Below are 27,097 nucleotides of genomic sequence, written 5' to 3'. Positions count from 1 at the left end.
GATACCATACGACTGCCTCTAAATGAGATGTATTTCATAAAAGAGTATACATGATGGTGAATAAAACCGGGATAAAAAAAAAAACGGACGAGAAAGACAAGATAAAAAAAGGGGTGGGGGTAAAAAGGTTAACTTTTAATGGCATCATTAGACTAGAACTATGGCGGGTACAGAAAACAATCATCTAAAATGGTGAAATCCCATTCCATTATCTTCAAGTTTAAAATACGTAATAACCCAGAGCTTATATTCGAATTTTAAAATTGAGACTTATAAAGAATACATAAAACTATATTATATTGACCTTAAAATAAATGTCAACCCAAATACATTTACTTAAGAAATATAAATAAACTAGTAAAAGAGGCCCGTTTCTGAGAAAATGGCAGAGACTAGTCCCATGGGAAGAGGCAGACTTCGCCATCAGCCTAAGCAACCCCAGGGTGCAGAATCAGTAGTTAAATGAACAGTTAGTTGCTTGGTTCTTTTTTCTACCTTACTTATCACTATTGCTTGTTTGAGTCTTCAGCTCTTGAGTTTTGGACTTTCTGCTGCCAATTCCTTAGAAGTTGATGTAGATACATATACATAGTAACATAGTAGATGACTGCAGATAAAGACCTATCCAGTCTGGTCTGCCCAACAAGATAAACTCATAGGTAAGAGTGGATTATTATGTCTTTAAGCAGAATGTAAATGGTGGTATTTGTATTTTGTTACATGTTTTAAGAGTTATTACTGATATTCTGAGTTGATCCCTTGATTTGGTGGGTCCTTCCTCATATTCTCATTCTGACGTCAGTTGGAGAGAATGGTCAACAGTAGGTGGCGGGGGGGGGGGGTATTAAAAGGAGGGATAAGGGAGAGTGGGAGGAAGGGGAAGGGTTGAGGATGGGAGTATTAAGAACTGATTGTGTTGGTATCTTATTATTATTACGACATTTCAACCCCACATTTTCCCAAGAAAGCTCAGATTCAGTGCAGCTTACATAAAAAATTAAGACGAAGCATTACAAGACAATTAATATTATTATCTTTCAGTCCATTCCAAAGTATATTATTTTTGTCTTTACATTTTGTGTCATGAGCAGGCTGCAAGCTTGTTCCTAGGATCAGTAGCATGAAACTTGCTACAATTTGGGATTCTGTAAGCTGAATTTGCCATTGCTGGAAGCAGGATACAGGGCTAGATGACCATTGGTCTGAGCCAGTATGGCTGTTCTTGTATTCTTATCAATGTCAAAGGATTAAATTACACATTTAAGAGGCAAAGCCTATGGAGGAGTTATCTAGATTACAGTCCACAATATGCCTTAGAATGCGGGTTACATGGCTTCTTAGTAATAACAAATCCTTTCCCACTGTCCACAGAAGAACATAAAAGGTTTTTAAGGAAATTCAGATGACAATCCTTGTTCAGAAATGTGACCCATTGGGTACATATGTAGCTTTAAGAGTAGATATATAAGGCTCTTTCTATAACATTGTATCGGTATATGCCCCTAATGATGAACAACAATTTTTATTTAGGCCTGGAACAAAATTTATTGGAGTTGAGGGGAGGGTATATGGATTATAGGGGAGATTTTAATATGACGCCCTCCCAGATACAATATCATAGGGAGGACAGAGCTGTTCTTGTCCTTTCTCCAACACTTGAGGGTGGCAGATATTTGGAGGTTTGTATATCCAAGCGTTACTTCCTTCTGTTCCCACTCCCATATATCATACTCCAGGATAGATTATTTGTTTTTAGGTAAATTCATTAAATGTGCATCCAGGCTAAAGCACAAGTGTAATCAGCAGGATAAACAGTTACAGAGGGATAGTAATCAGTGGGAAAAGAGGTATTTTAATCAGCCTACCCTTGATAATTAACAGCAGCTCTTATATTTGTTACTGTCATCATCGGCGACATCCGTGCCTTGCTTGTCAGTGCCCTGTTCCTCCTTCTAAAGTTACCTGCAGTTCCAGTCAGTGACCTGTGGGGTCACTGTAGAGTGGTGGAGGCCAAGCTGGTGATGTCATCAGCACTGAGCACTTCTTAAGCTGGCTTCTGAATGTGCTCAGGGTTCTGGCAATTATCCTTGATTGGGCCCAGGCCTACCTGGGCTCTGCTAATTCCAACTTCTATTTCTTTGCGAGGCTGTGGCCTGAAGCTTTGCTACAGCTTTCTCCTTATGCTGTATTCCAGTGGAAGTCTGCTTTCAAGCCTGGTAGTCCTGAGGAGTAAAAGCTTTGCCTTCAGCTTTCACCTTTGCTTTGGTCAAGTGAAGCCTGCTGCCAAGCCTGTGAGTCCATAGCCTGCCGTGCCTCACTGAGTTTCCTGTCGCCCACAATGAGTCCTTGGTCACTGTATGCAGCAAGTGGCTTTGTGCTGTGTTTGGGACTGCATGGTCTGGATGATGGGGAGTGCTGCAGGTGCAGCGGCTGAAGCCATGTCTCGAAGCATCTCTGGATGAGGGAGCGGTGCTTGGAGCACAGAGGGATCCACGTGGGCTGTTCCTGGCCCTTGGTTGCTGTGCTGGGCCATTTAGTCTTCTGCCTTGGGAGCATCGGCTCAGGTTTGGCTTCTTCACCTTGCTTGCTTTGGGAGTGTCGGCTCAGGCTTTGTTACTTTATCTTGCCTGCCTTGGGAGCATTCGGCTTGGCCTCAGTGACTGTTTGCCTGTCTTAGGTGACATCCCTTGTCTTCAGTGAGCAGTGTGGCCTCCGCTCTTGCCTCTACCCAGTGCTTTTTTGGTAGAAGAAAAGGTGCCGGTACTCATTATGGGCGGGATCACCACATATGGCTCCACCCCTATGATAGCCACACCCACATTTATCACACCCCTTATACCAGCCATGGCGCATATAAACAGACATCATTGAAAATATTATACTAGTATAGAAGAAAAAAAATAACGTGATTTTTTTCATTATAAATAATTTCTGTAAGCTGTTACAGCTCTAGTATATCCAGTGCAAAATAAGACAGCAGATGTAAATTCTCAAATTGGACATATTCCAAACACTAAAATGAAAATAAAATGATCTTTTCTACCTTTGTTGTCTGGTGACTTTGTTTTTCTATCCATATTGGTCCAAGTCTCTGATTCTGCTGCTCTCTATCTGTTCTCTCAACTCCATTTCCAGGGCTTCCTTTATTTATTTGTTTGTTTGTTTGTTGCATTTGTATCCCACATTTTCCCACCTATTTGCAGGCTCAATGTGGCTTACATAATGCCGTAATGGCGATTGCCATTTATTTCTTTACTTTCCATTTATTTCTTTACTTTCCTCCTTTCTTCTTCATTTCTTGCCCTAAATCCATAAGTAAAAGCTGGGTCCTCCTCCATGGAATTGACTGGAGGAGGTATAACGTGGATCCAGCTTTTGCCTATTTTCTCCATCCATGTGCAGTTTTTCTCCTCTGTTTCCTTTCCCTCATCTCCATCTATGTGCATCTTCTTTTTTCTTTCCTCCCCTCCATCCATGTCCAGCACTTCTCCTCTCTCCTCTCCTCTCCTCCATCCATTTCCAGCATTTCTCCTCTCTCTTCCTGTATCCATATAAAGCAATAATTCTCTCTCCCCTCTTCTCCATCCAAGTCCAGCATTTCTCCTCTCTCCCCGCCAACCCCTCCATCCATCCATCCATGTCCAGCAATTCTCCTCTATCTCCTGCTCTCCTCTCCATCCATTTCCAGCATTTCTCCTCTCTTCCCTGCCCTCCCATCCATGTACATCTCCTTCCTCTTCCCTGCCCTCCATCCATGTCCAGTATGTCTCCTCTCTCCCCTGCCCTCCCCTCCCACGGCCAGCGATTCTCCTCTGTCCCCTGTGTTATCCTGCCATCCATGTCCAGCGATTCTCCTCTCTTCCCTTCCCTCCCCTCTCATCCATGTCCAACGATTCTCCTCTCTCCCCTACCCTGCGCTCCCATCCGTGTCCAGTATGTCTCCTCTCTCCCCTGCCCTCCTCTCCCCTCCCATCCATGTCCAGTGATTCTTCTCTGCCCCCTGTCCTCTCCTGCCATCCATGTCCAGCGATTCTCCTCTCTCCCCTCCCATCCATGTCCAGTGATTCTCCTCTCTCCCCTGCCCTCCACTCCCATCCATGTCCAGTGATTCTCTCTTCCCTGCCCTCTCATCCATGTCCAGCATGTCTCCTCTCTCCCCGTCCTCCACTGTCATCCATGTCCAGCAATTTATTTATTTATTTTATTTATTTATGTTAATTTATATACCGTATCTTATTGCATCTGCAAAACAGAACGGTTTACATATATATAAAAAAATTGGTATATACAAATAAACAGACATAGGAATTCCATTCATGACAGGAAAGCACAGCAATCAAGATAAACTACATAATAAATCAATACAAGTTAAAAATCTAATATCCAGTTAAGCTATCCCATTTTTCTTTGTCTTTTTGACCTTATCTCATTATGCTAAGTTCTGTTCTACGTAGCTTATAAAGAGAAAGGTTTTCAGAAGTTTTCGGTAATGGAGATAAGATTTCTCTAATCTGATCTCCTCTGGAAGGCTATTCCAAAGGGAGGGTGACAGGTAGAAAAAAGCCGATCTCCGTGTAGATTCCCACCTAGCCTTAGTAAGAGGGGGAATGACTAACCTGTTATCTGTTAGGGATCTGAGAGTTCGCATAGCGGTGTAGGGGATTGTTAAATTCGACAAGTAGCTAGGGTTTAATGTGTGAAAGGCTTTGTGTGTCAGGACAAGAGCCTTAAACTTTATTCTTGCTTCGACCGGGAGCCAGTGCAGATGATGCAATAAAGGTGTTGCTCGATCATCCCTCCGGGCCCTACAGATCATACGTGCTGCTGTATTTTGAATTCTTTGTAATCGCTTTAAGTTTGCTTGAGTAATCCCAGCATATACAATGTTACAGTAGTCTAAACGTGAAGTAATATATGCCGATGTCAGCGTTTTGAGAGAGTCCTTACTTATTGAATTTCTGACTGACCGAAGCCGTCTCAGATGAAAGACGGCTTCTCTCTTCCCTGCCCTCACCTCCCATCCATGTCCAGCGATTCTCCTCTCCTCCCTGCCCTCCCATCCAATTCCAGCAATTCTCTCTTCCCAGTGATTCTCCTCTCTCCCCTGCCCTCCCATCCATGTCCAGCAATTCTCTGTTCCCTGCCCTCCCCTCCCATCCATGTCCAGCGATTCTCCTCTCCCCCCTGTCCTCCCATCCATGTCCAGCAATTCTCTCTTCCCAGTGATTCTCCTCTCTCCCCTGCCCTCCCATCCATGTCCAGCAATTTTCTCTTCCCTGCCCTCCCCTCCTATCCATGCCCAGCAGTTCTCTCTTCCCTGCCCTCCTCTCCCATCCATGTCCAGTGATTCTCCTCTCTCCCCTGCCCTCCCCTCTCATCCATGTCCAGTGATTCTTCTTCCCCCAGTCCATCCTCCTTCCCTCAGCCCATCTTCCTTCTCCACTGCCTACCTGCCAGCCAGTGAAGCGATAAAGGCTGCCAGCATCGGACTCGGCAGCGCGAACGGTGCAGCGATTGAGAGAGGCTGGCAGCGTTGGAACTTCCCTCTGCGAGTCCCGCCTATGCGGAAACAGGAAGTTGAAACAAAGTAGGTGGGACTCGCAGAGGGAAACTCCGATGCTGCCAGCCTCTCTCAATCGCTGCTCCGTTCGCGCTGCTGAGTCTGTAAAAAAACAGTAAGTAAGGGAGTGAGAGGAAGGGTGCAGGACTCGCCGTGGAAAAAAAGGTGCCGGTACACTGTACCGGTACAAAGAAAGCCCTGCCTCTACCTGTGGTGCAGGTCCTCAAGAGACTCTTTCTTTTCCCTTTGTTTTGCTTCTGCTCCACTAGCGGTGTTCCCTCTGTCAGCCAAGTATTGCCTGTTTGTCTTTGTCCCACTAGGGTGGGCCCTTTGCCTAGTCTATTGTTTCCTACTACTACTACTACTTATCATTTCTAAAGCGCTACTAGATGTACGCAGCGCTGTACACTTGAACATGAAGAGACAGTCCCTGCTCGACAGAGCTTACAATCTAATTAGGACAGACAGAACAAACAAGAGATAAGGGAATATTAAAGTGAGGATGATAAAATAAGGGTTCTGAACAAAGTGAATAAGGGTTAAGAGTTAAAAGCAGCATCAAAAAGGTGGGCTTTTAGCTTGGATTTGAAGACGGCCAGAGATGGAGCTTGACGTACCGGCTCAGGAAGTCTATTCCAGGCATATGGTGCAGCAAGATAAAAGGAACGGAGTCTGGAGTTAGCAGTGGAGGAGAAGGGTGCAGATAAGAGAGATTTACCCAGTGAGCGGAGTTCCCGGGGAGGAATGTAGGGAGAGATGAGAGTGGAGAGGTACTGAGGAGCTGCAGAGTGAATGCACTTATAGGTCAATAAGAGGAGTTTGAACTGTATGCGGAAACGGATAGGAAGCCAGTGAAGTGACTTGAGGAGAGGGCTAATATGAGCATAACGACACTGGCGGAATATTAGTCGTGCAGCAGAATTTTGAACAGATGCCATATGTTTGCAATGCTCTGCTAGTATTGAGATGTGCAGCTAGGCTGCTTATGTTTGATTTCTCTCTACAGCTACTTTACCTTCACTGTATACTTTATGCTTTGCACTGTGTCCTCTAATATTGAGATGCGCATCTAGGCTGCTTATGTTTGATTTCCCTATACAGCTAGGCTGTTCTGCTTTACCTTATTCTATGTTTTATGTTTACCTTGCTTCGGCTAGGTTAGACTGTATAGCTAGGCTGCCTGTTTTCCTTTCTGTACTGTTTGGCTACCCTTTTAGCTTTGTGTTTTTTGCTACAAATAAAGCTGCCTCAGTTCATCTCCACTTGTGGTCCTGTCCAGTTCTTGGGAGTACTCTTAGTTCTGAGGGGACTCGGTCTACCCACAGGTGGTTGGGTGATTCTCACATGGCACCTCTGGGCCAAGGGCTCACAAATGTCATAATATTTACAAGAGCAACTAAGAAATCTGTGGGTTGACAAAATTACAAGATGCAAATAACTAAGAGTTTAAATTTCAAAGGAAGTAATAGGGCTAGCAGACTATTAGCCACCAGCTTCAGGTAAAAAAAATTGCAATCTATGGTCATGGCCATAACATAGCATAAAAATACAGTCTTGTAAGCTGTTATGACCTCATGGTTCTAAGTGGCTAACAAAAAAGAACCCAGGATAACATCCAATGTAAAATAGAATACAAATCAATTACAGTATATTACTTAATACAAATTTCCTGAATAACCAGGATTTAATTCTCTTTCTAAAATCTAGATATGAATGGAAGCTACAAAATTTTACCTTTTACCACAGCACGAGTGTTTTCTCTGGGCTACTTCTTTGGAAGGTTTTTTCAAGACCAGAGCATAAGCTTGATGACTCTTTTGACATTTTGACAGACAATCCAACAAGTGGATGACCTTATTTGAAATATATGAGATTCCTATCCGGCCAAAACACAACTGTATCGGCTCCAGAATAATCTACAATAAACTATTTTCACCGATTAGACTATTGTCCGCTTGTCCTTGTGTCATCTTCGCTGTTTTGCCACATAAGCTATAAAATAAAAGCAGGATGTTTTTCCACAATTTCACAAATTGAAACACCTAAGATTGTTCCAGTAATCGGAGACCAGAACAGATGACAATGGTTTTCTAAATTTTTACAGTCTATACACTTATGAGGTGCAACCTACAGATAAGGAAATTAGTGACTATCTACAGAATGCCCATTTACAAGGTGTAGACTCTGTTCAATGCTTGTTTATAAAATACAACTTCAGTAGGTTAAAAATGCTATCTCAGCTCTCAAACCAGGGAAATCACCAGGGCTGGATGGCCTTACCTCAAAATTTTATAAGAAATTTTCAGGGTACCTGGTCCCAATCCTGACAGAAATTTTTAATTCAGTACTGGATGAGGGAAAACTTACTTAAGCCTGGAAAGGTTCCAATTCTGTGTGGATTGTATCCACAATGAATATGCATGAAATAGATGTCCATATAATGGAGGTAGTGTATGCAAATAAAGTTCATACATATTCATTGTGGTTATCCTGAAAACCTGACTGGCAAGGGGTACTCCAGGACTGGACTTGGAAAACACTGAACTAAAGGGCATATTCTTTATTTGGGAGTGAACATACTGGCAGATCTTACTGCTTTATATAGGTTGAACTAAGGGAGGCTGTTACTGAAATTATCCAAGACCTTAAGACTGTTGATCAAGACTACAGCACACTTGGTTAAGTTGTATCTCTACATGTAAAATAATGACATTTACCATGATTTATGTATCTTTGCCAGGCACTGCCCACTGCAAGTTCACAAGTAACCCTTTCTCAGTTTCAGAGGAAAATGTTTTTGTATATTTGGAAGCGGAGACCACCCCTGGTTGCCAGATATGTTGTATAACGCTGTCACATTAAGGGTAGGTTATGGTTTCCTGATTTCGAGAGTTACTACAAGGCAGCACACTTTAAGGTGATATTGGACTGGTATGATCCCCAATCAAAAATGTGGGTATGGATAGAACATAACATGCTGCCCTCTTATCAATAGACTAATTTGATTTGGGTCCCTAGGGGCATACAAAATTCATTCCCTGAAAATTTGCTCATTTTTGCAATACCTAATTTCCATAGGGGCTGGAGTTGGGAAATTGCTGATGGGATGTAAATGTCTCTCTATGGTTTCCCCATTTAATGTTCTTTTATCCTTTGCATCTGAATGGGACGGTAGATTGTTGGAGGAATGAGAAAAAAGAGGCATATTGTGAGTAGGAGATTTATACTCTGAAGGGGCAATTCTATCCTTCCAACAATTGAGATTGTTACAATTTATTTTGTATATATCTTCAGGTCCAGCATCTTGTAAATACTTCATCCATCAGGAGTATTTGGCTCATATTGTGCTCCCTTTTCAGGAGGTATTACATTTGGGGTCCACTCAGAAAAAGCTAGGGAGTGTAAATTACCTAAGTATACGATTAAATGGGAGTGGGACTTGGGATGCTCAATTGGGGAAAAGGAATGGCAGACTGTTCATAAAAATACATTACTATTATTTTTTGTTATTTTTGTTACATTTGTACCCCAGGCTTTCCCACTCATGGCAGGCTCAATGTGGCTTACATGGGGCAATGGAGGGTTATGACTATCTATTTCATCCAACTTTGCGAAGCAGGGAGTCAAGGTACTATATCAATGGTATATGTATCCTGCTTAGGTTTCTCTTGTTTCTACTAAAATGTCTGCAAATTGCTGGAGAGGGCGTGGAGGCTTAGGAACATATTTGGTAATATGGTGGACTGTCTTAGGGTCTAGAGTTTCTGGATCTCTTGGACAAAAATATTTTGTTCAATATTACACATTACAGTGCCTGCTAATTCTAAGATGTGGCTAGTGCAATGGCAACCACTGAACCTACCTACTCAGCACTTTCAGATGTTTTTGCCTTGCATAACTATCCTATGCAGGGAAGTAGCTCAATGTTGGTCAACTACTGCATTACCAGAGGAGGAGGTGCTTCGACCTAAGCTCTAGACAACCTATTTAAGTAAATTGATCGCAATTAGAAGAGAATGTTTAAGTTTGATAGATTTGGAAGCCATTTGTATTTTTGTATAATAATAGTAACAGTAATGTTAAAGCATTATCTTTTTTTTGGGGGGGGGGGGTGTCTAGCTGGGGTGCTTTCTAGTTCAAATCATGTTCTGTATTTTACTTGAGTTCATCTCAGTATTTTTACCTCTGTACATATTTATGCTTTATTTCAGTACTACTACTACTAGGAGTGAGACAAAAAAAAAAAACTTAGAGGATTCCAAGATTTCAGTATGTAGGACCTTTAATACAGCTTACAACAAAAATTACTATCCCCAAATTAGATAAACAGCTCTAGTGCAAATAACTCATAAGGTAGGAGGCAAAGTGTCAAAGAGGTCTGGGCAGAACCACAGCTAACTCTTTGCTGCTAGACTTTGTTCAGCATTATTAAAAGAATACCCCGACCTTGAAACAGTGAAAGCGAATTGCTGGCTAACGTTGGTCTGGGGATGATTTTGATGGCAAGAGAGGGCTAGAAAAGTGCAATACAGTTTGTTTGAAAGTATTGCAATCTGTTTTAGTGTAACACAGTTTGTTTTAAAGTATTGCAGTTTGCAAAAAATACAAGAGGTCGTGAGGTTTTCCTGCCAATGATGAAGAATTTCTCAGCTCCAAGGGTAATTCTGCCTGGAGCAGTTTGAGGCTTTTCCTCCCACCTTATGAGTAATTAAGATTTTTGCAGTAGAGCTGTTTATATAATTTGGGGATAGTAATTTTTGTTGTAAGCTGAAGTCTTCTTCCTCAACCCATTTATTGGACAAAGTTGGACCTTTAATACAGTCAACAATATCAACTGATGTGTTTACATTATTGTCCTATATACTGACATTTTGGCATCCTCTTTTTTTTTTTTGCCTCACCTCTTTTGTGCTGTTCACACATCCATTAGATTTGGACTTTCTCCTTTCTCTTCTCTCTGGGCTCATTTTATAACATCTTCTCTGTTAGATGATACCTTATGTCTGTTGATTGTTACTTTGTGGTACCTTTGGACCTTTTTTTACTAAACTGCGCTAACGATTCCAGGCAGAGCAAATACACGGCAACCCATTTATTTTGAATGAGCTGCCTTGCATTTGCTAGCGAGGTTTAGTAAAAGAGGCCCTTAAAATGCTAATAAAATATGTTTAAAAACCCCACAAAGTTAGATGACAAAATCTATGGCTTCCCTTTTTCTTTGTAATCACTGTGTAGAATGCTAAATATACTTCCTTCTGGAAAAACAGAACAAGCCTGCTTTCTACAGATCCCTACTCAGAAACTAAACACTAGCAGAGTATCTCACTTCTGTCATTCCTGTAGAATACAGAGGCTTAAATTCAGAATAAGCAACCACAAACTAGAAATAGGAACTCCAAGAAGTCTAAATGCAATGCAACACTGGAGAAACAGCAATGCATTCTTCTGTACTGTTTAAAATATAAAGTTATTAGGGTTGCACATGTCAAGTGTGAGCAGGATAGCAAGAGCACTACAGTGAGCAGGTGGAGGAGGAGACAGGAGGAGAGTTTTCCTCCCAGGGTAAGAGACCACAAGTCCCAGATTCCCCCTGGAGGAAAGGTTTGCCCTCTGGTGGAGAAAAGCTCGATAAGAGAGCAGTATAGGAGAGAGAACTGCAGTCCCCAGGAACCACCTGTGCAAGGTAAAACTCATGACTCGCAGGAAGCAGAGGGGCATGGGAATGATTGGGAAATGTGTTCTAATCAAAGTGATGAGCAACAGCTGCAGGAGTCAGGGGTGGAGGAGGCTATGGAGTGGGATAAGAATGGAGTAGATGAAGAGAAAAGGGAGGGAGTAGAGCTGATGGATGTCTCCACTCTAGCTTCCAAGGAAAAGGTAAAAGCTTTATGGGTCAGGTTGTGGCCAGACCGGTGTAAGAAGGGGGAAGAAAGCATAATAAAGTTTGGGAGGAAGCTGTGGAAGAGCCTTACTAACATACTCCCTAAGGCACACGGCAAGAAGCATTACTAGGGGAGTGTGAACTGTAATAAGGGAACCAGAGGGCAGGCTACCCAGGGTTTGGAAGCTAGGATTACTGTGGCGCCTGAAAGCTCTATGTGTAGCGATATTGAGCATGGACTGTTACCTTGAGTATGGACTATTATCTTAAAATCTGAAGAGAAGGAATGAGATGGGGTTAACACACTGCTGATGTGAAGCAGGATTGTGTCCAATGTTTTCCTGAAAATAAATTGATTAAAAGAACAATTCGTTTGGAGAGTTTATCGCTGCCTTCTGGTTTTGTTAACTGCAAAACTCCACCAGTTTCCTTTGCTGTCCCGGAGAGAGCGCAATACAGAGCCTACTGCCCCAGCACAGAACTCCGGCTACGCCCCAGGGAAGCAAAACAAGCAGGAACCACCCAGGTCCCGGTTGAAGGGAGACCAGGCGTGACACAAGATGACATATTTCAATTAATTGAAAAATAAAACATATTCTATCTTTGTTGTCTGAGATTTGTATGTTGCTAATCCATCCAGTCCCTTCCTCTCCCTTCAGCACAGTCCCAAGATGACATATTTAAATTAATTGCAAAATAAAAAAAACGTATTCTATCTTTGTTGTCTGAGCTTTGTATGTTGCAAATCCATCTGGTCCCTGCCTCTCCTTTCAGCACAGTCCCCGAAGGAACCAACCTAAATAATCTGGACACATTTTTCAATGCATCTGAGGAATATGAAAATCCAAATTCAAACACACAAGGAGACTGTGAGAGTCAACAGATCCCCTGCAGACAAATTCCAACTGACCACACTGATGGAAGTGCAAATCAAATAGAGATAATATATCTCTCGAACTATGAAATCTCATTACTGTATAAAGGATTTTAATTTTGTCCTTTTAACAAACTAGATGAAATTGAACTGCATTATCTGCTGGTGATCTGAAGCAATTGCATTCTGTACAAAATATAACTGATTAATGGCCCAAAGAAGGAGGAGGAGTCTTTTCCAGAGATCTTCCCACAAGACCTGTCTGTGGAAAGCCTAAAGTCGACCAAACCCTGTTGCCAGAGAAACTGCGGTGCTTGCTGAATTTAGGAGCGATGGAGAAGAGGATGGGTCGGAAAACCCCAACCCTTTGGATATGCTACCTGAATGGAGTGGTGAGGGGGATACGGGGAATTTCAAAACGGCGCAGTCAGAGGATGAGTCCCTTAGGGCGACCTGAGCTAGGGTAGTTGCAGTCGACGGGAAACCCATGGACAGTCAGGACTCCTCTAAAGTAGCACCCCCTTATTTTGTGAGAAAGAATGACCTGCTGTACAGGGTACCCAGCCCTACCATAGGCGAGTCTTGCAGATAGCCCACAGTCACCTCCTAAGGGGACACCTGGGGGAGGAGAAGACCCGGGAATAGATTTTAGCTTGGTTCTCCTGGCCTGGGGTTTTAAGCAGGTAGAGCTCTTTTGCCAGTCTTGCCCAGCCTGCCAGCTAAGTAGTCCTGCAAGGGTCCCACCTGCTCCTCTTGTGCTTATGCCCCTTGTTCATACCCCATTTGAAAGGATAGCAGTGGACTTTGTGGGACCTCTGGAACGTACCACCTGAGGCCATAAGTATATTCTTGTCATTTTCGATTATGCCACATTGGCTAATGCGATGTGGGAAGTTTTCTCCCGGATGGGGATTCTGGCAGAGATATTGATGGACCAAGGTACTACTTTCGTGTGAATAAGCAGGTGTGTGCCCTACTCAAGGTGAAGACTCTATGGACCTCAGTATATCACCCACAGACAGATGGCCTGGTTGAACATTTCAATAAAATTTTGAAACAGATGCTGAGGAAATTTGTGGCCAAAGATGGGAAGAACTGGGATTCCCTACTCACTTATATATTGTTTGCCATCTGGGAAGTGCCCCGGAGCTTGACAGGTTTCTCTCCATTCGAACTGCTATATGGGAGAAGGCCTAGAGGAATCCTGGATGTGATCCAAGAAGCTTGGAAAGAGGATCCAGTTCGGGGAAGAACTTGGATGAATATGTATTCATAATGCAAGAGAGGCTGAAGAAAGCAGGTGACGCTGCCAAGCTTTGCCTAGAAAAGGCTCAGGTGGGTCAAGCCCGAGCCTACAACCAAAATGCCATTCAGCAAATCTTCCAGCCGGGCAATAGAGTCTTAAGCTTCTAGCCTGTTCTGAAAGCTGTTATGTAAGTGGCAAGGACCTTATCCTGCTTATAATCGAAAGAGAAAAACGACTATATTGCGACCCAAATCGCGAGATGGGCGTCTTTCTCCCGTGGGCGCCCAAATCTGTATAATCGAAAGCCGATTTTGGGCGTTTCCAACTGCAATCCGTCGCGGAAACGGGTAAAGTTGACGGAGGCGTGTCGGAGGTGCGGTGAAGGCGGAACTGGGGCATGGTTATCGGCCGAGGAGAGATGGGCGTCTTTAGCTGATAATCGAAAAAAAAGCATTTTTACCGCAATTTTGGGTCTCTTTTTTTGGACCCTTTTTTTTTCACGAACAAGTCCCAAAAAAAGTGCCCCAACTGCCCAGATGACCACTGGAGGGAATCGGGCATGACCTCCCCGGATTCCCCCAGTGGTCATTAATCTCCTCCCACCAAAAAAAAAAAACACTTTAAAAACTTTTTTCCAGCCTCTATGCCAGCCTCAAATGCCGTACCAACCCTCCATGACAGCAGAATGTGTTCTATCCTGTGACAGCCTTTCCCTGGTTCAGATGTGGCTCTTGGGTGAGTGTGACACCTTTTCTGTTATGTGGGTGTAGGGTATTGGGCTCTGTGATTCCACTAGCTTGTGGCAAATGGTAGTTGGTAGGATCTACTCCCATGGTGCTTTTCCCCCTGCTTACTGGGTCAGAGTGTGCCCTGTTTTGTTTCCGGTAGTCCATGAGGTAGTGGCCATTTTTGTAAGCCAGTTTTAGATCCCTTTCACATGTTAGCCACATTACAGAACTTAGTTCTTACCTTGAATGTGGCTGAAAGAGGGCATTGTACAGCATTTTGCCAGCTCTGACCTACTGCTAATCTCAGTACCAGGGAGACTCGTTGCCAGTGGGGCACAATCTCTGATCTGCAGTTAACTGTGAGTAAGCGTGCTTATTCCAATAAAGGACGTTTTCGGAGAGATGTCTTCAGGTGTCAACTGGTGTGCCAATGTTATATAGCAGCAACAAGTCCTAGAGGCCTGCGTGTATGCAGGTCCCTGGAGCACTTTTAGTGGGTACCGCAGTGCACTTCAGCCAGGTGGACCCAGGCCTATCCCCCCCTACCTGTAACACTTGTGCTGGTAAATGGGAGGTCTCCAAAACCCACTGTACCCACATGTAGGTGCCCCCTTCACCCCTAAGAGCTATGGTAGTGTTGTACATTTGTGGGTAGTGGGTTTTGGGGGAGGGGGGTTGGGTGCTCAGCACCCGTGGTAAGGGAGCTAAGCATGTGGGAGCTTTTTCTGAAGTCCACCGCACTGACCTCTAGGGTGCCCAGTTGGTGTCCTGGCATATCAGGGGGGCCAGTGTACTACGAATCCTGGCCCATCCCATGACCAAATGGCTCGGATTAGGACGTTTTTAAGCTAGGCATTTTTAGTTTCCATTATCGCTAAAAAAAACAAATGCCCAGCTGAAAAATGTCCATTTTTTTCGAAAATACGGTCTGTCCCGCCTCTTCACGTACCCGTTTTCGGACATAGACGCCCATGGAGATAGGCGTTCGCGTTCGATTATGCCCCTCCACGAGGTCATGGAAAAGACAGGGCCTGTCAACTATAAAGTGGCACAACGCAATGATCTTCCATGTCAACCTATTGAAGAAGTGGGTCCCTATGACAACAGCCCTAGTGCAGAGTGATAACTTTGGCCTGGAAGTCACAAGAGACTCTGGACCCGTGCAAGATCCATTGGGTGACCAGCTTTCCAAATCACAGAAGGCCAACCTGGAGCAGTTAGTATGCCAAAATGAAGAAGTGTTTTCCAAAGTGCCAGGAAGTTGCTGAAATGTTGAAAATGGTAGTTATTAAGGAGCCTATAAGCAATTGGGAATCACTCATTGTATTGGTACCTAAACCGGATGGGAGTATCCGGTTTTGCACTGATTTCCACAAAGTGAATGCTTTGCCTAACCAATGCCAAGGGTGGATGAACTCATTGAGTGACTGGGAGGGACCCAATTCATTTCAACCCTAGATCTGACCAAAGGATATTGACAGGTACCGCTCACCCCAGCCGCCAAAGAAAAGACAGCCTTTTTGACACCCCAGGGTCTGTTTCAGTTTACGGTGCTCCTGTTTGGCCTTCATGGAGCCCCAGATTCCTTCCAGCACCTTGTGGACCGCCTACTCTGACCCCCGTGGCGAATACGAGGCTGCCTAATTGGACGACATTGTTATCTACAGTAAGAATTGGAGGTCCCATCTTATCCAAGTAAACGCTGTACTGGATAGCCTACAGACTGCTGGTTAACAGCAAACCCTAAATAGTGTTTCCTGAGATGACAAGAAGTTCAGTATCTAGAGTACTCAGTCAGGAGAGAACAGGTAAGACTCCATATCCGAAAAGTAGAGGTGATCATCCAGGTATCAGTCCTTCAAACAAAGAAGCAAGTTCGAGCCTTCCTTGGGATCATAGGGTATTGCTGCCAGTTCATCCCTAGATTTGCTGAGAAAGCAAACCTCTGACCCGCCTCCTGCAGAAGATGGCTCCTGAAAAGGTACAATGGACCACAGAGTTGGACTTGGCCTTTCAAACTCTAAAGAAGGCTATTTGCTCAGAGCCGGTGCTGGTTAGCCCGGATTTCAACTGGCCCTTTATTGTCCAGACAAATGTGTCAGAAGTTGGACTCGGGGCCGTGTTGCCCAGGAAGTGGATGGAGAAGACCACCCAGTGGCCTACATGTTATGACTCGGAGTAGTAAGCTCTTGGTTTGTAGGCGGAACTTACGAAAGTCTAAGTCCCAACAGGCTAGACGCCCACTTGGTTACAGACAATTGGGTGGGGTAAAACAAGACAATCCAGATAACAAGGCTGAAGGAAGGCAGAAGAAAGTGCAGGAAAGAAGATATGCATATGGGCCACAAGGCCAAATTGGAACCTTGAGAACCTACTCACTCGGGCCGCAAGGCTGAGCTTGAACCCATGCAGACAAAAGTAGGAAAGTAGAGGCAGGAAGAAATATACTCAATCAGTGAAACAGCTACACATACATACAAGGGAAAAGAACAAAGCAAAACAAGGCTGGAATCAAAATAGCCAAGCAGCGAACTGCTGCGCAGGAACCCAAATACACAAACAGGGCAAGCAAAGCGGAAACCCACTCACACAAGCAGCGGCAGGCTGCACTGGAACCCAGACACACAGACAAGGCAAAGCAAAACTGGAACCCACTCGCACAAACAGTGACAGGCTGCACTGGAACCCAGATACGGGGCATCTCCACTCAGCAGCTGGACTTCACCCCTCATTCTCCCCTTCTCTTACCCTCTAGTCTTCAGTTTTCCTGTTTTTACATCTCACCTACCTATCAGTTTTCCATATTCTATTCTTGCATTTCCCTAGCTATCTTCCTCCCTCATCAACTGCAGCTCATTACCTGTTAATCAAGTCCTCCTGGAAAGTCTCACAATTGTGTGCAGCCTTTAAGTCTTCTACATACTTCTGTGCATTGGCACAAAATAGCTCATTATCACGGCTTAAATATACCATGTGCTAAGTGTGCGCAAGGCTTTTCTGCCTGTTTCACCACAAAATTGTGCGCCAAAGCAGCATTAACCCTGCTCAAAGTCTGCAAGCATTTTACTGCTGTGGCCCCTCAAAAGGAAATGTACCCATACCACCATTGTAGGGAATTGGTTCAGCACTGGTTCTTATGACACTGTACTCTGTCTACATTAGATCAGTGCTTTTCAATCAATGTGCTGCAGCTGCTCCCCAGGTGTGCCGCAGGCAGAAGCAGACAGACTGTTCCAGCAACCAAAGACCCAGAGCAGCAGGGAACCCAGTGCCACATTTCTCCCTGTTTCTTTTACTCTCCTTGCTTGCTTGCAGTTCACAGACACTGCTTGCAGCCTCTCTTTTGCCCTGGTCTGACTCCACCCCTGAGTAAACAGTTGCATCAGAAGGGGGCGTGTCACAGCAGAAGAGAGGCTCCAAGCAGGCTGTAAGCAGTGGCGATAAGTTACTGCCGCTGCTAGGAATCTCCTTGAAGATGCGATTCACGGTTTAAGATAGACGAAGGGTAGGGCATAGGCAGTCAGTGGCTCAGCTGTTTGGGGAGGCCGCTGGGGCTGGGGCTGCAGCAGGGCCAAGGCGAGGCCTGAGTCTATAATTGTCTGACAACATGCAGAAAGAAGGGTCAGAAAGTAGTTGCAAGTAACACCTGTTTTAAATTTTAAATATAAGATATGTATCAAGTGCCAAAGAATAAAGTGGCAAAAATATTAAACAGTGCAAAATTCAGTAGAGATATAGATAGATAGATCTCTTAGGCAATTTAATTAGATTGAAAAATGTGTTCTTAGCTGATCCTTAGGCATCCATTTGAGGCCTGCAGGCAGTCTGCTTCTCTACTCTCTTACACATCTATTTTTAGTTTGTCATAACATCATCCTCAGTAAGGCCCAACACACAATCCCTCCACTGCAAAACATTATACACAAATGTTGTCCAAAAATACACTCAGAACCTTACCATAACAGCACTAACTCCCAGGATTGAAACAGTGGAGTGGAGGAGTGGCCTAGAGGTTAGAGCCCTGGTCATCCAGAGGTGGCTGGTTCAAATCCCACTACTGCTCCTTCCTTGTGATCGTGGGCAAATCACTTAACCCTCCATTGCCTCAGGTACAAACTTAGATTATGAGCCCTCCTGGGACAGAGAAATATCCAGAGTACCTGAATGTAACTCACCTTGAGCTACTACTGAAAAAGGTGTGAGCAAAATCTAAATAAATAAGCCTTTATACATGAAAAGGCAATGCAATACTGTAAATATTACACCAGACCCTAGAACACCAATGCATTACCTAGTTGGGGGGGGGGGGGGGGGGGGAACAAAAAGGAGCAGGATCTCTACATAGACCCTACATGACAGCAGAATAGTACTCCTTGGTCACATACACAAAACACTCAACAAATAAGAAACAAGGGACCACAGATCAATAATAAAGATGTGAAGACAAAAAAATGAACTGGAAACCTCAAGGTCAGACTCTGCACACATCAGTAACAGAGAAACTTAAATGCAAAATATCAGAGATGCACATTTCCAAAAACTAACATATTCCAATTCAGAATAAAATAGCTTTTTTCTGAGCATTTTATTTTTCTGTTCACTTTGGTCTCAGTATCTCTTTTCTGCTTTTCTCTAAAGTTTTTTTTCTCTGTCTTTGTAGGATCTCCTGACCATTTGACATTTCCTCTTTATCCATGTCCACCCTCTATCTTTTCTCTGAGTCCCTATCCATCCTTTCCACTTCTCCCCTCTGTATCTCTATCCCTTTCTCCATGTTCAATATCTGCTCTGTGTCCCTATCCTCCCCTATATTTAGCATTTCCCCTCTATGTTCCTACATTGACCTATCCTGCATTTCCCCGTTGTATCCCTCATCCTCTCCATGTGATCATCATTGTCCCTGTGTTCCTATCCCTCACCTCCATGATCAGCATTACTACTATGTCCCTATCCCCCCCCCCCCGCGATCAGCGTTGCCCCATGTCCCTATCCTCCTCCATGATCAGCACTGCCCCTGTGTCCCTATCCCCCATACTCAGCATTGCCCATGTCCCGCATTGCTTCTCTGTCCCTATTCCCTCCCCTCTCTGCCCAGTATTGTCCGTGTCCCTATCCACCCCCTCCCCCATGCTCAGTATTGCCCGTGTCCCTATCCCATCCCTTGTGTGCCCAACATTGTTCCTTTGGTACTTATCCTCTCTCTGTCCAGTATTTTGCCTTTGTGTCCCTGTTTCTATGCCTGTATTCCCACCACCTCTTCATGATTCAGTGTCTCTCACCCTCTCTTCCCCTTCTCTTCACACACTCACTCTCTCTCTCCTTCCCACCAGCTGGTCGACATCTATTACTCTCCTCCCCTACAGCACTTCTTTCTGTCTGTCCATCCCAAGGTCCAGCAAAGCAGCACCTACAATTCTCTCCCTCCATCATTCCTGCAGCCAGATCCTGCATCTTTCCTCCCTCCCCCTCATCATGTTTCTAGTACCTTTCCCGCCCTCCCCACGGTCCAATGATCTCCTGCAAGTTCCACTTCCCTTGATTACCGATGCTACCAGTAGCAGTATTGTAGGGATCATAGCAATCTGCCTCAGCACCTCGGCCTTTCCTACCATGATGAGTCCCAAGCTCCCACCTTTGCAGAACAAGCAGTTGTGTCAGAGGAGGCATGGTAAGGAAGGCCAAAGCGCCAAGGTAGATTGCTGTAATCGCTACAGTACCACTACTGGTAGTGATCAAGGGAGCAGGAGAAATGCCAACCCTAAACTGAGAGTCACGGTGGAGGGGGGGGGGGGGGGAGAGGAGAAACTGCTGTAAAGAAGGGCCTCTCAGATACTCTGTTAATTGTTGCTGGGTGGACTGTTGTCAGTTTTCGTTATATGAAGGCTGAGGAGCCTCCCCAAGCCTCTTATACTGGGCAGGGGGAGAAAGAGCGAGGTTGACTGGGGGGGATGGAGAGGAGAGAGGTTGACCCTGGGGGATGGAGGGAAGAATTCTGGAACTGTGAGGAGGTGGAAGAAAGAAAAAGAAAAATGCTGGACCTGTGGGAGGAGTAGGGAAGAAAGAAAAACACTGGACCTGGGGAGTGGAGGGGAATTAGGGAAGAAAGGGGAGAAGCCATGGGCCGGAGGGGCAGAGAGAGAAAAGTGATGGACGAGGGGAAGGAGGGAAGAAATGATGGATCCAAGGGGTGGAGGGGAAGAAAGAGAGAAATGATGAAACTGAAGGTGGAGGGAAGAGATAAAGATATTGGACCATAGGGACAGGGAGGGAGGGAGGAAGGAAGGGAAGAGAAATTGGACCACAGAGGTAGGGAGGGAAGAGAGAGGAAGAGAAATTGGACCACAGATGGAGGGATGGAAGAGAAAGGAAGAGATATTGGACTACAGGGCAGGGAGGAAAGAGGAAGGGATGCTGGCCAACAAAAGAGGGGTGAGAGAATCTGCGAAAGGGAGGGATCATGGAGGACTGTCAAGGAAATGAGTGAGAGAAGGATAATATCTACAGAGGGTAAAAATGCAGTAATGGGGAATAGAGGAAAGATAGAAGGGATTAGGAGGCAGGGGAAGGAATGAGATGGAAACTGGGAGAGCAAGAGGGTGAGAGAAGGAGATAGAAAGTTGATAGGTAGTTGAAAAATAAAAAGTAGTAGACGGAGGACTGTGGGGTGAGAAAGTGGTTGAAATCTGAATTGACAGGTAGAAAAAGAAAGAGAGGAAAGAGCTAAAAGAAAAGGATCAATATGTCACAGACAGATGTAATAAGGGAGTGGAGTGGAACAAGACAGGAGGAGAAAAAAGAAATGAGAAATTGACAGCAGGCCCTGAAAAGAGAGCAGAAGACAGACAAAGCAGAAAAGAAAAATTAGGATCAACATGATGGGAAAAATGTCCAGACAACAAAGGTAGAAAAACGTGTTTTATTTTGAATTTATTAACTATGTTAGTTTAGGAATGTACATCGTGGATATCTTTGTATTTATGTTCAGTATAAGGGGAAATGCATTTGTTTTTATTTCTCCCATGTTGTGGTGCATACCTAGTTTGACTTCTTGGGGTTCCCAGTTCAATTTTTGTCTTTATATCTCTACTTCTAATTTGTGCTCTCATTCTGTATTTGGTGAGGGTCTGTCTGTGTTTTGCGTGTGCCTGAAATATGGTATTCTTTGGACATGTAGCTTCTGTGTAGAGATCTGTATCTGTTCCACTTGTTCTGTTTTACCGGGAGGAGGAGGTGTATTAGTGTTTTGGGCCCAGTGTAATAGGTAGTGCTACCTATTTCATATGTAGGGTTCTTGCCATCTGAATCATAGGAAATAGTGCTACATATTTGTACACGTATGTTCGGATCTTTTTTCAAGTTTTGTATTTTTTCACAGTGTGCTTAATAGTGGAGAGTTTTATTTTGCTATGGCTCAGATGACATGAAAATCAGAATATTTTTTGAATGGTGCCTTCCATGTTATTTGTGGCTAATTTTGTTGCCTTTGAAGTGTTTTGTTGCCCTTTTGCCAACCTGTGTTTTCAATAAAAAATATTCAACTATAAAGATAACACAACGATTACAACTGTAATTATTGAACTTTAAACACAGTCTTAAGACTAATTTCTTAAATAACGTATTTATCCTCTATTCAGGAAACCTGGACTGCCCCTACTTGACATTTCGCCCTTTAGATTGTAAGCTCCTTGGAGCAGGGACTGTCTTTTATGTCAATTTATGTTAATCTGTACAGCGCTGCGTAACCCTAGTAGCGCTCTAGAAATGTTAAGTAGTAGTAGTAGTAGTATCCTTAAAAAAAACTAATGGTCTGCCTTGAAAATGTTTGCACCTTGTCAGTGTGCCACGAGATGAGGAAGGTTGAGAATCACTGCATTAGATGTTATCTAATTAAGCAGAGAGGACTTTTTTTTTTTTTTTGCTGTCTCAGATGTAAAGAATAGTGAAATTCTGGCACATTTTTCCAACAGAGACAGTTGTGACTAAAGCTGTAAATAGCTTCAAAGAAAAAAACGGAAAACAGTTCTATGAACTACCATAGAATCTCCAGCCATCGGTGTTCTTTCTTTTTTACTTTATCACATGCTGCAGGGAACAAAGTACATTCTGAGGCATTTCTATTGCTTCTATCTCATTATATCAGGAATAAGAACCATCTCCAGGCATCTCTTTCCCTATTATTTTCTATCATTGTTTCACATGGTACAAAGGATAAAGACCATCCCAACGTATTTCTACCCCTTTAATTTCACTGAGGTAAGGAATAAAGTCTATCCTAGGCCTTTTTTTTTTTAACTTCTGTCTGTCCTAGGGAAATTGCCTCAGCAAAACTATGACAATCACTATATTGTTACTTGAACAGGGTTTTTACCTGGATATATTAGAAAGGACCAGTGACTCAGAAGAAGCGTGATTCTCCATACCCCCACTGTTTTGGACTCTGCACAAGAAAGTCACTAACCTGACAGTGCTAACAAGGATGGAAAGTCCCAGCAGTTGTAGACCCCTGTGGAATCGCTGGCACAGCTCTGCCACAAGTTCTCAAAGAGCGTGGATGTGGTGATGACATTGCCATCTACAGTGGACACCCGCCAGTACTGATTAAATAGCGTGATCCCCAGGAACGCCGAGCCGATGACACCAAAGAAAAATCCAGTAGTCTCTAACATGACAGACATGCTGGGATAGCACAAGAGACAAGTGTAGTAAGAGATAGTTCGGGACCGTAGCAGTTCTGGCAGCAGCAAGTGTGAGAAGTGGATCTGAGTAAGGAACTGTTTCTAAGGCACAGAAGGTAAAGGCAGATGGAAACCTGATAGTAAGTGTTCTAAAGTCCAGCCTTCCTTCAGCATAATGGGAATGAAAGAAAAAGGCTGCCTCAGAGACAGAAAGATTGCCAAAAAAAAAAAAAAAAAGAGAGATTGCCACTGACTGTAAATGCACAAGAGTCCAATCCTTCTCAGTATAATAGGAATTAGAGTCACTTGGAGAAATTGTACTTATTACAGAGAGAGAGAGAGAGAGAGAGAGAGAGAGAGAGAGAGAGAGAGAGAGAGAGAGAGATTAAAAACTCTGCAAAGCAGGTAGATATCTTATCATAATATAAGCCATTCTTTCCATAACATAATGGGAGTCATGACATGGACAGAATGTCTCTGAGAGACAAAAAGAAGGCACCCCTCAGACAGGAGTGAGAGAGAGAGAGACTGCTACCAATAGTAACTATAGGGTTAGATATTCAAAGCGCCTGGCCCTTTAAATCGCTTGTGTGGGGCTATCCAGGGATATTCAGCAGCACTTAACAGGATACTGCAACTGAATATCCCTTCTAACTGCCCATGCGCTAGTTTGTGGGTTAGGGTGGAGTGCAAGCTTAGCCAGCTAGCGACAATTTTCAGTCCCCTAATTGGCTGAACAATTGCATAAAGTTAGGACAGAAAAAAAGATTGTCCTAACTTTATACAGGGAGTTGAACAAGCGACAGTCTGAAAATCAGCTGGTGCCTGGTTAACTTCCAGGTCCTGCCCCAAATGTATTGTCAGACCCCTACTACTACTACTACTTATCATTTCTATAGCAGATAAGAGAGATTTACCCAGTGAATGGAGTTCCAGGGGAGGAGTGTAGGGAGAGATGAAAGTGGAGAGGTACTGAGGAGCTGCAGAGTGAATGCACTTATAAGTCAATAAGAGGAGTTTGAACTGTATGCAGAAACGGATAGGGAGCCAGTGAAGTGACTTGAGGAGAGGGCTAATATGAGCATAGTGACACTGGCGGAACACAAGTCGTGCGGTAGAATCCCAAACAGACTGAAGAGGAGAGAGACGGCCAAGCGGGAGACCCATGAAAAGCATGTTGCAATAGTCTAAGCGAGAGGTGATAAGAGTGTGGATAAGTGTTCTCTTTCACCTCCCCAGAAGCACACATCACCCCCCCCCCCAGATCCATCCTTCTTCCCTCCCCCCCCCCAGAAGCACACAGCCCCCCTTCTGATCCCCCTCCCTTCCTTCCACCCCTCCCACCGGAAGCACACAACCCCCTTCTGATCTCATCCCTCCCTACCAACCCACTTGAGGGCAAAAGAAGGGCCAACCAAGGTCACCCCCATCCTTCCCGCCACCCAGCAAGATCCATACCCTCTTCAACCCCTTGAGAGGTCACGGAAGCCATTTTCTAGAGGCAGCCGCTAGGAGCTCCTGCCCTTATCACTCCCACTGGTTGCAGTGGATGAGTAGCCTAATGGTTAGTGCAGTGGGCTTTGATCCTTGCAACCTGGGTTCGATTCCCACTGCAGCTCCTTATGACCTTGGGCAAGTCATTTAACCCTCCATTGCCCCAGGTACATAAACTTAGATTGTGAGATCTCTAGGGACAGACAAAGTACCTGCATATAATATGTACATGCGGGACCAGTGATGCCATGAGGGGGATAAGAACGCGTCTCCCTCTCCAGGAACCTTCGACAACCAAAAACTTTAATTTCATTGAATTCTCTCACTGGAAAAAGTTGGAAATCCCTCAGGATCGTTTTGTGAATGCATGGACAGATACTTGAGTGCACCACAGAGAGAAATGGCCGGTAAAGCGCAAAGACAAGCTAAAGAGAAGCAGAAGCCGACCAAAGGCAAGATGGAGGATCTTTCATTGCCAGCTCCGCTGTTTACAGAGGTGAGACTAGAACAAATTACACAAGCAGTGGGAAAGGCATTAGAGCCCAAGTTCGGTCTGGTTATTGAGCAATTATCGGGACTGGAAACACTTTTGGCAGACACGACGCATAGGACCGGGGAGGTGGAGGCTAGAGTTTCGATGCTGGAGGACCAGGCCCCGCACACATCTGCCATGGTAGCAGCACTCGAGCAGAGCATCTGAGAGCACACAGAGAAGCTGGAGGACCTAGAAAATAGGTCCCGGCGGCAAAATTTAAGGATTGTGGGGATTCCAGAGACAGTGGGAGACAGAGTTCTCACTATCGAACTAAAAAAATGGATGGCCAAGGAATTTGCATTATTGGACAGTGGGGGAGCGTTGTGTTTGGAGTGGGCCCATCGTGTGGGAAGATGACAAAATGGCGTTCAACAGCCCAGAGTTATACTTGTGAAAGTGCATAATTTGATCCACAAAGAAGAAATACTTAGAGGTTATCGTCTAAAAAGAGAATCGCTGAACTTCATGGAAGAACCTGTAAAAATTTTTCAAGATTATTCTGCGACGTTGCAAGAAAAGCATCGTCATTTTACACCATTATGTTCTGAACTGCATGCGAAACAACGTCACTTTTTGTTGATGTATCCTGCAACTCTGAAGGTTCATGCTAATGGACATTGGGAGTTGTTTCAATTGGTTGAGGCGGCGAAGAAATTTGTGGCCAGCATGCAAAAAGGTCCAGAAGAAGAGAGATGATCTTGGAGGATGCAAGGCACAGATTATGTTTAAAGTTCACTGACTTTTTGTCTTGAAGTATATTACCAAATAACGAGATCCCATTAGAATAATTGGCTTTGCTAGAGGGATCATGATGGCACAGCAACGTCTGGAGCTCATGCGAGCAGAAAAACATGAGAAGTGAGACTTGGAGGTTGGGACTGTTTTGTTGGGCAGCTTCTAAACATTATTGCGCCCTAATGCTGTTGTTTGAAGATGGAGAATTGAAACTTAAAGAATTGGAAAAGAGAGAAAAATTTGATATCTCCCCTAAGAACTTTAGCAGGTGTTTTATACATAAGTAATTGGTGAGGGGAGTAAGAGTATTTCTATGGTTGGGGGGAACCCGAGACATGAGAGGTGGTCTCAGAGAAGTGGTCACATGTTAGTGTTGCTGGTTCTCAGTTGGTTATATGGGGAGGGGTTGGGTAAGGAAGGGAGGGGAGGGTACGGAGCATTAATGAGGAAGGAGAACTGGGTGAATGAGAAAATGTTTTTTCATATGGGGGACAGGAGAGGATATTCAAGGTCTATATTGGCAGGACGTGATTCTTTGAGGGTGAGGCTGGGCGCCCTTGAAGAGTGTAAATGTGTAATGGTTTTGATTGAACAATATTTTACTGTGGGGACTTAATTAATGTCAACATGTAAGGTTACTTCATGGAATGTAGGAGGGATTACCTCCCCGATTAAGAGGTCAAAGATATTGACAGCTATCCAAAGGAGCAAGAAAACTGAAAGATGTAGCTGGTTCCTACCGACCGATATCACTCATTAATGTGGATATAAAAATATTGGCCAAGCTGTTAGCCAACCGGTTGGCATTTAAACTTCCCACCTTGAAAGGGAATGAGCAGGCCGGCTTTGTGAGAGATAGGCAATCAGTAAGAAATGTCAGAAAAATGTTGATGGCAATGTCTATTAATAAAAAGCAAGGCCAGCACCTACTGGCAGTTAGCATGGATGCAGAGAAAGCATTTGACAAAGTGAGGTGGGAATATATGTACATGATATTGAGGAGAGTGGGGATTGGGGGGTAGTTTCTGGACACTATCAAAACACTAAATCATCAACCCAAGGCTCAAATTTTGGTGAATGGAGAACGTTCACCGATGTTCCAGATACAGAGTGTAGAAATATACTGTCACTTGCGCTCAGTGAAATACAGGCCAATGGCTCAGGCCAAGAGCTAGGCCTCTTAAAATCAAAAATCATCTCTGACACAAAATACATTTCACTGCAGCAAAAGCTGAACTGAGTTCCCAGAGAGCTGACAAGGGAGGGGGACTTTGCTCTTGTCAACAATGCTGGGACTGGCACCTGCGATAAGTCATGAGCGAAGATGTTTTGGCTAATGCAAGATAGTAGTGGGTCAGGTGCAAGTAGA

The 27,097-nt window shown here is 44.2% G+C and overlaps 1 protein-coding gene across 1 annotated transcript in view; it reads right to left on the bottom strand.

Annotated features, from left to right (window-relative positions):
• The window catches only part of CLDN15 (claudin 15), a 187,269-nt gene extending 164,224 nt beyond the window's left edge, over positions 1 to 23,045 (bottom strand). The window contains exon 1 of the mRNA XM_030187529.1: positions 22,748 to 23,045. Within this exon, the coding sequence (XP_030043389.1) occupies positions 22,748 to 22,964 (217 nt within the window). The 5' untranslated portion in view covers positions 22,965 to 23,045. The remainder of the gene's footprint in view (positions 1 to 22,747) is intronic.
• Between the last annotated feature and the right edge of the window lie 4,052 nt (positions 23,046 to 27,097).

Source organism: Microcaecilia unicolor, chromosome 14 (genome assembly GCF_901765095.1).
Source record: "Microcaecilia unicolor chromosome 14, aMicUni1.1, whole genome shotgun sequence".
NCBI classification, from domain to species: Eukaryota; Metazoa; Chordata; class Amphibia; order Gymnophiona; family Siphonopidae; genus Microcaecilia; species Microcaecilia unicolor.
This window is presented reverse-complemented; position numbering and strand designations above follow the sequence as displayed.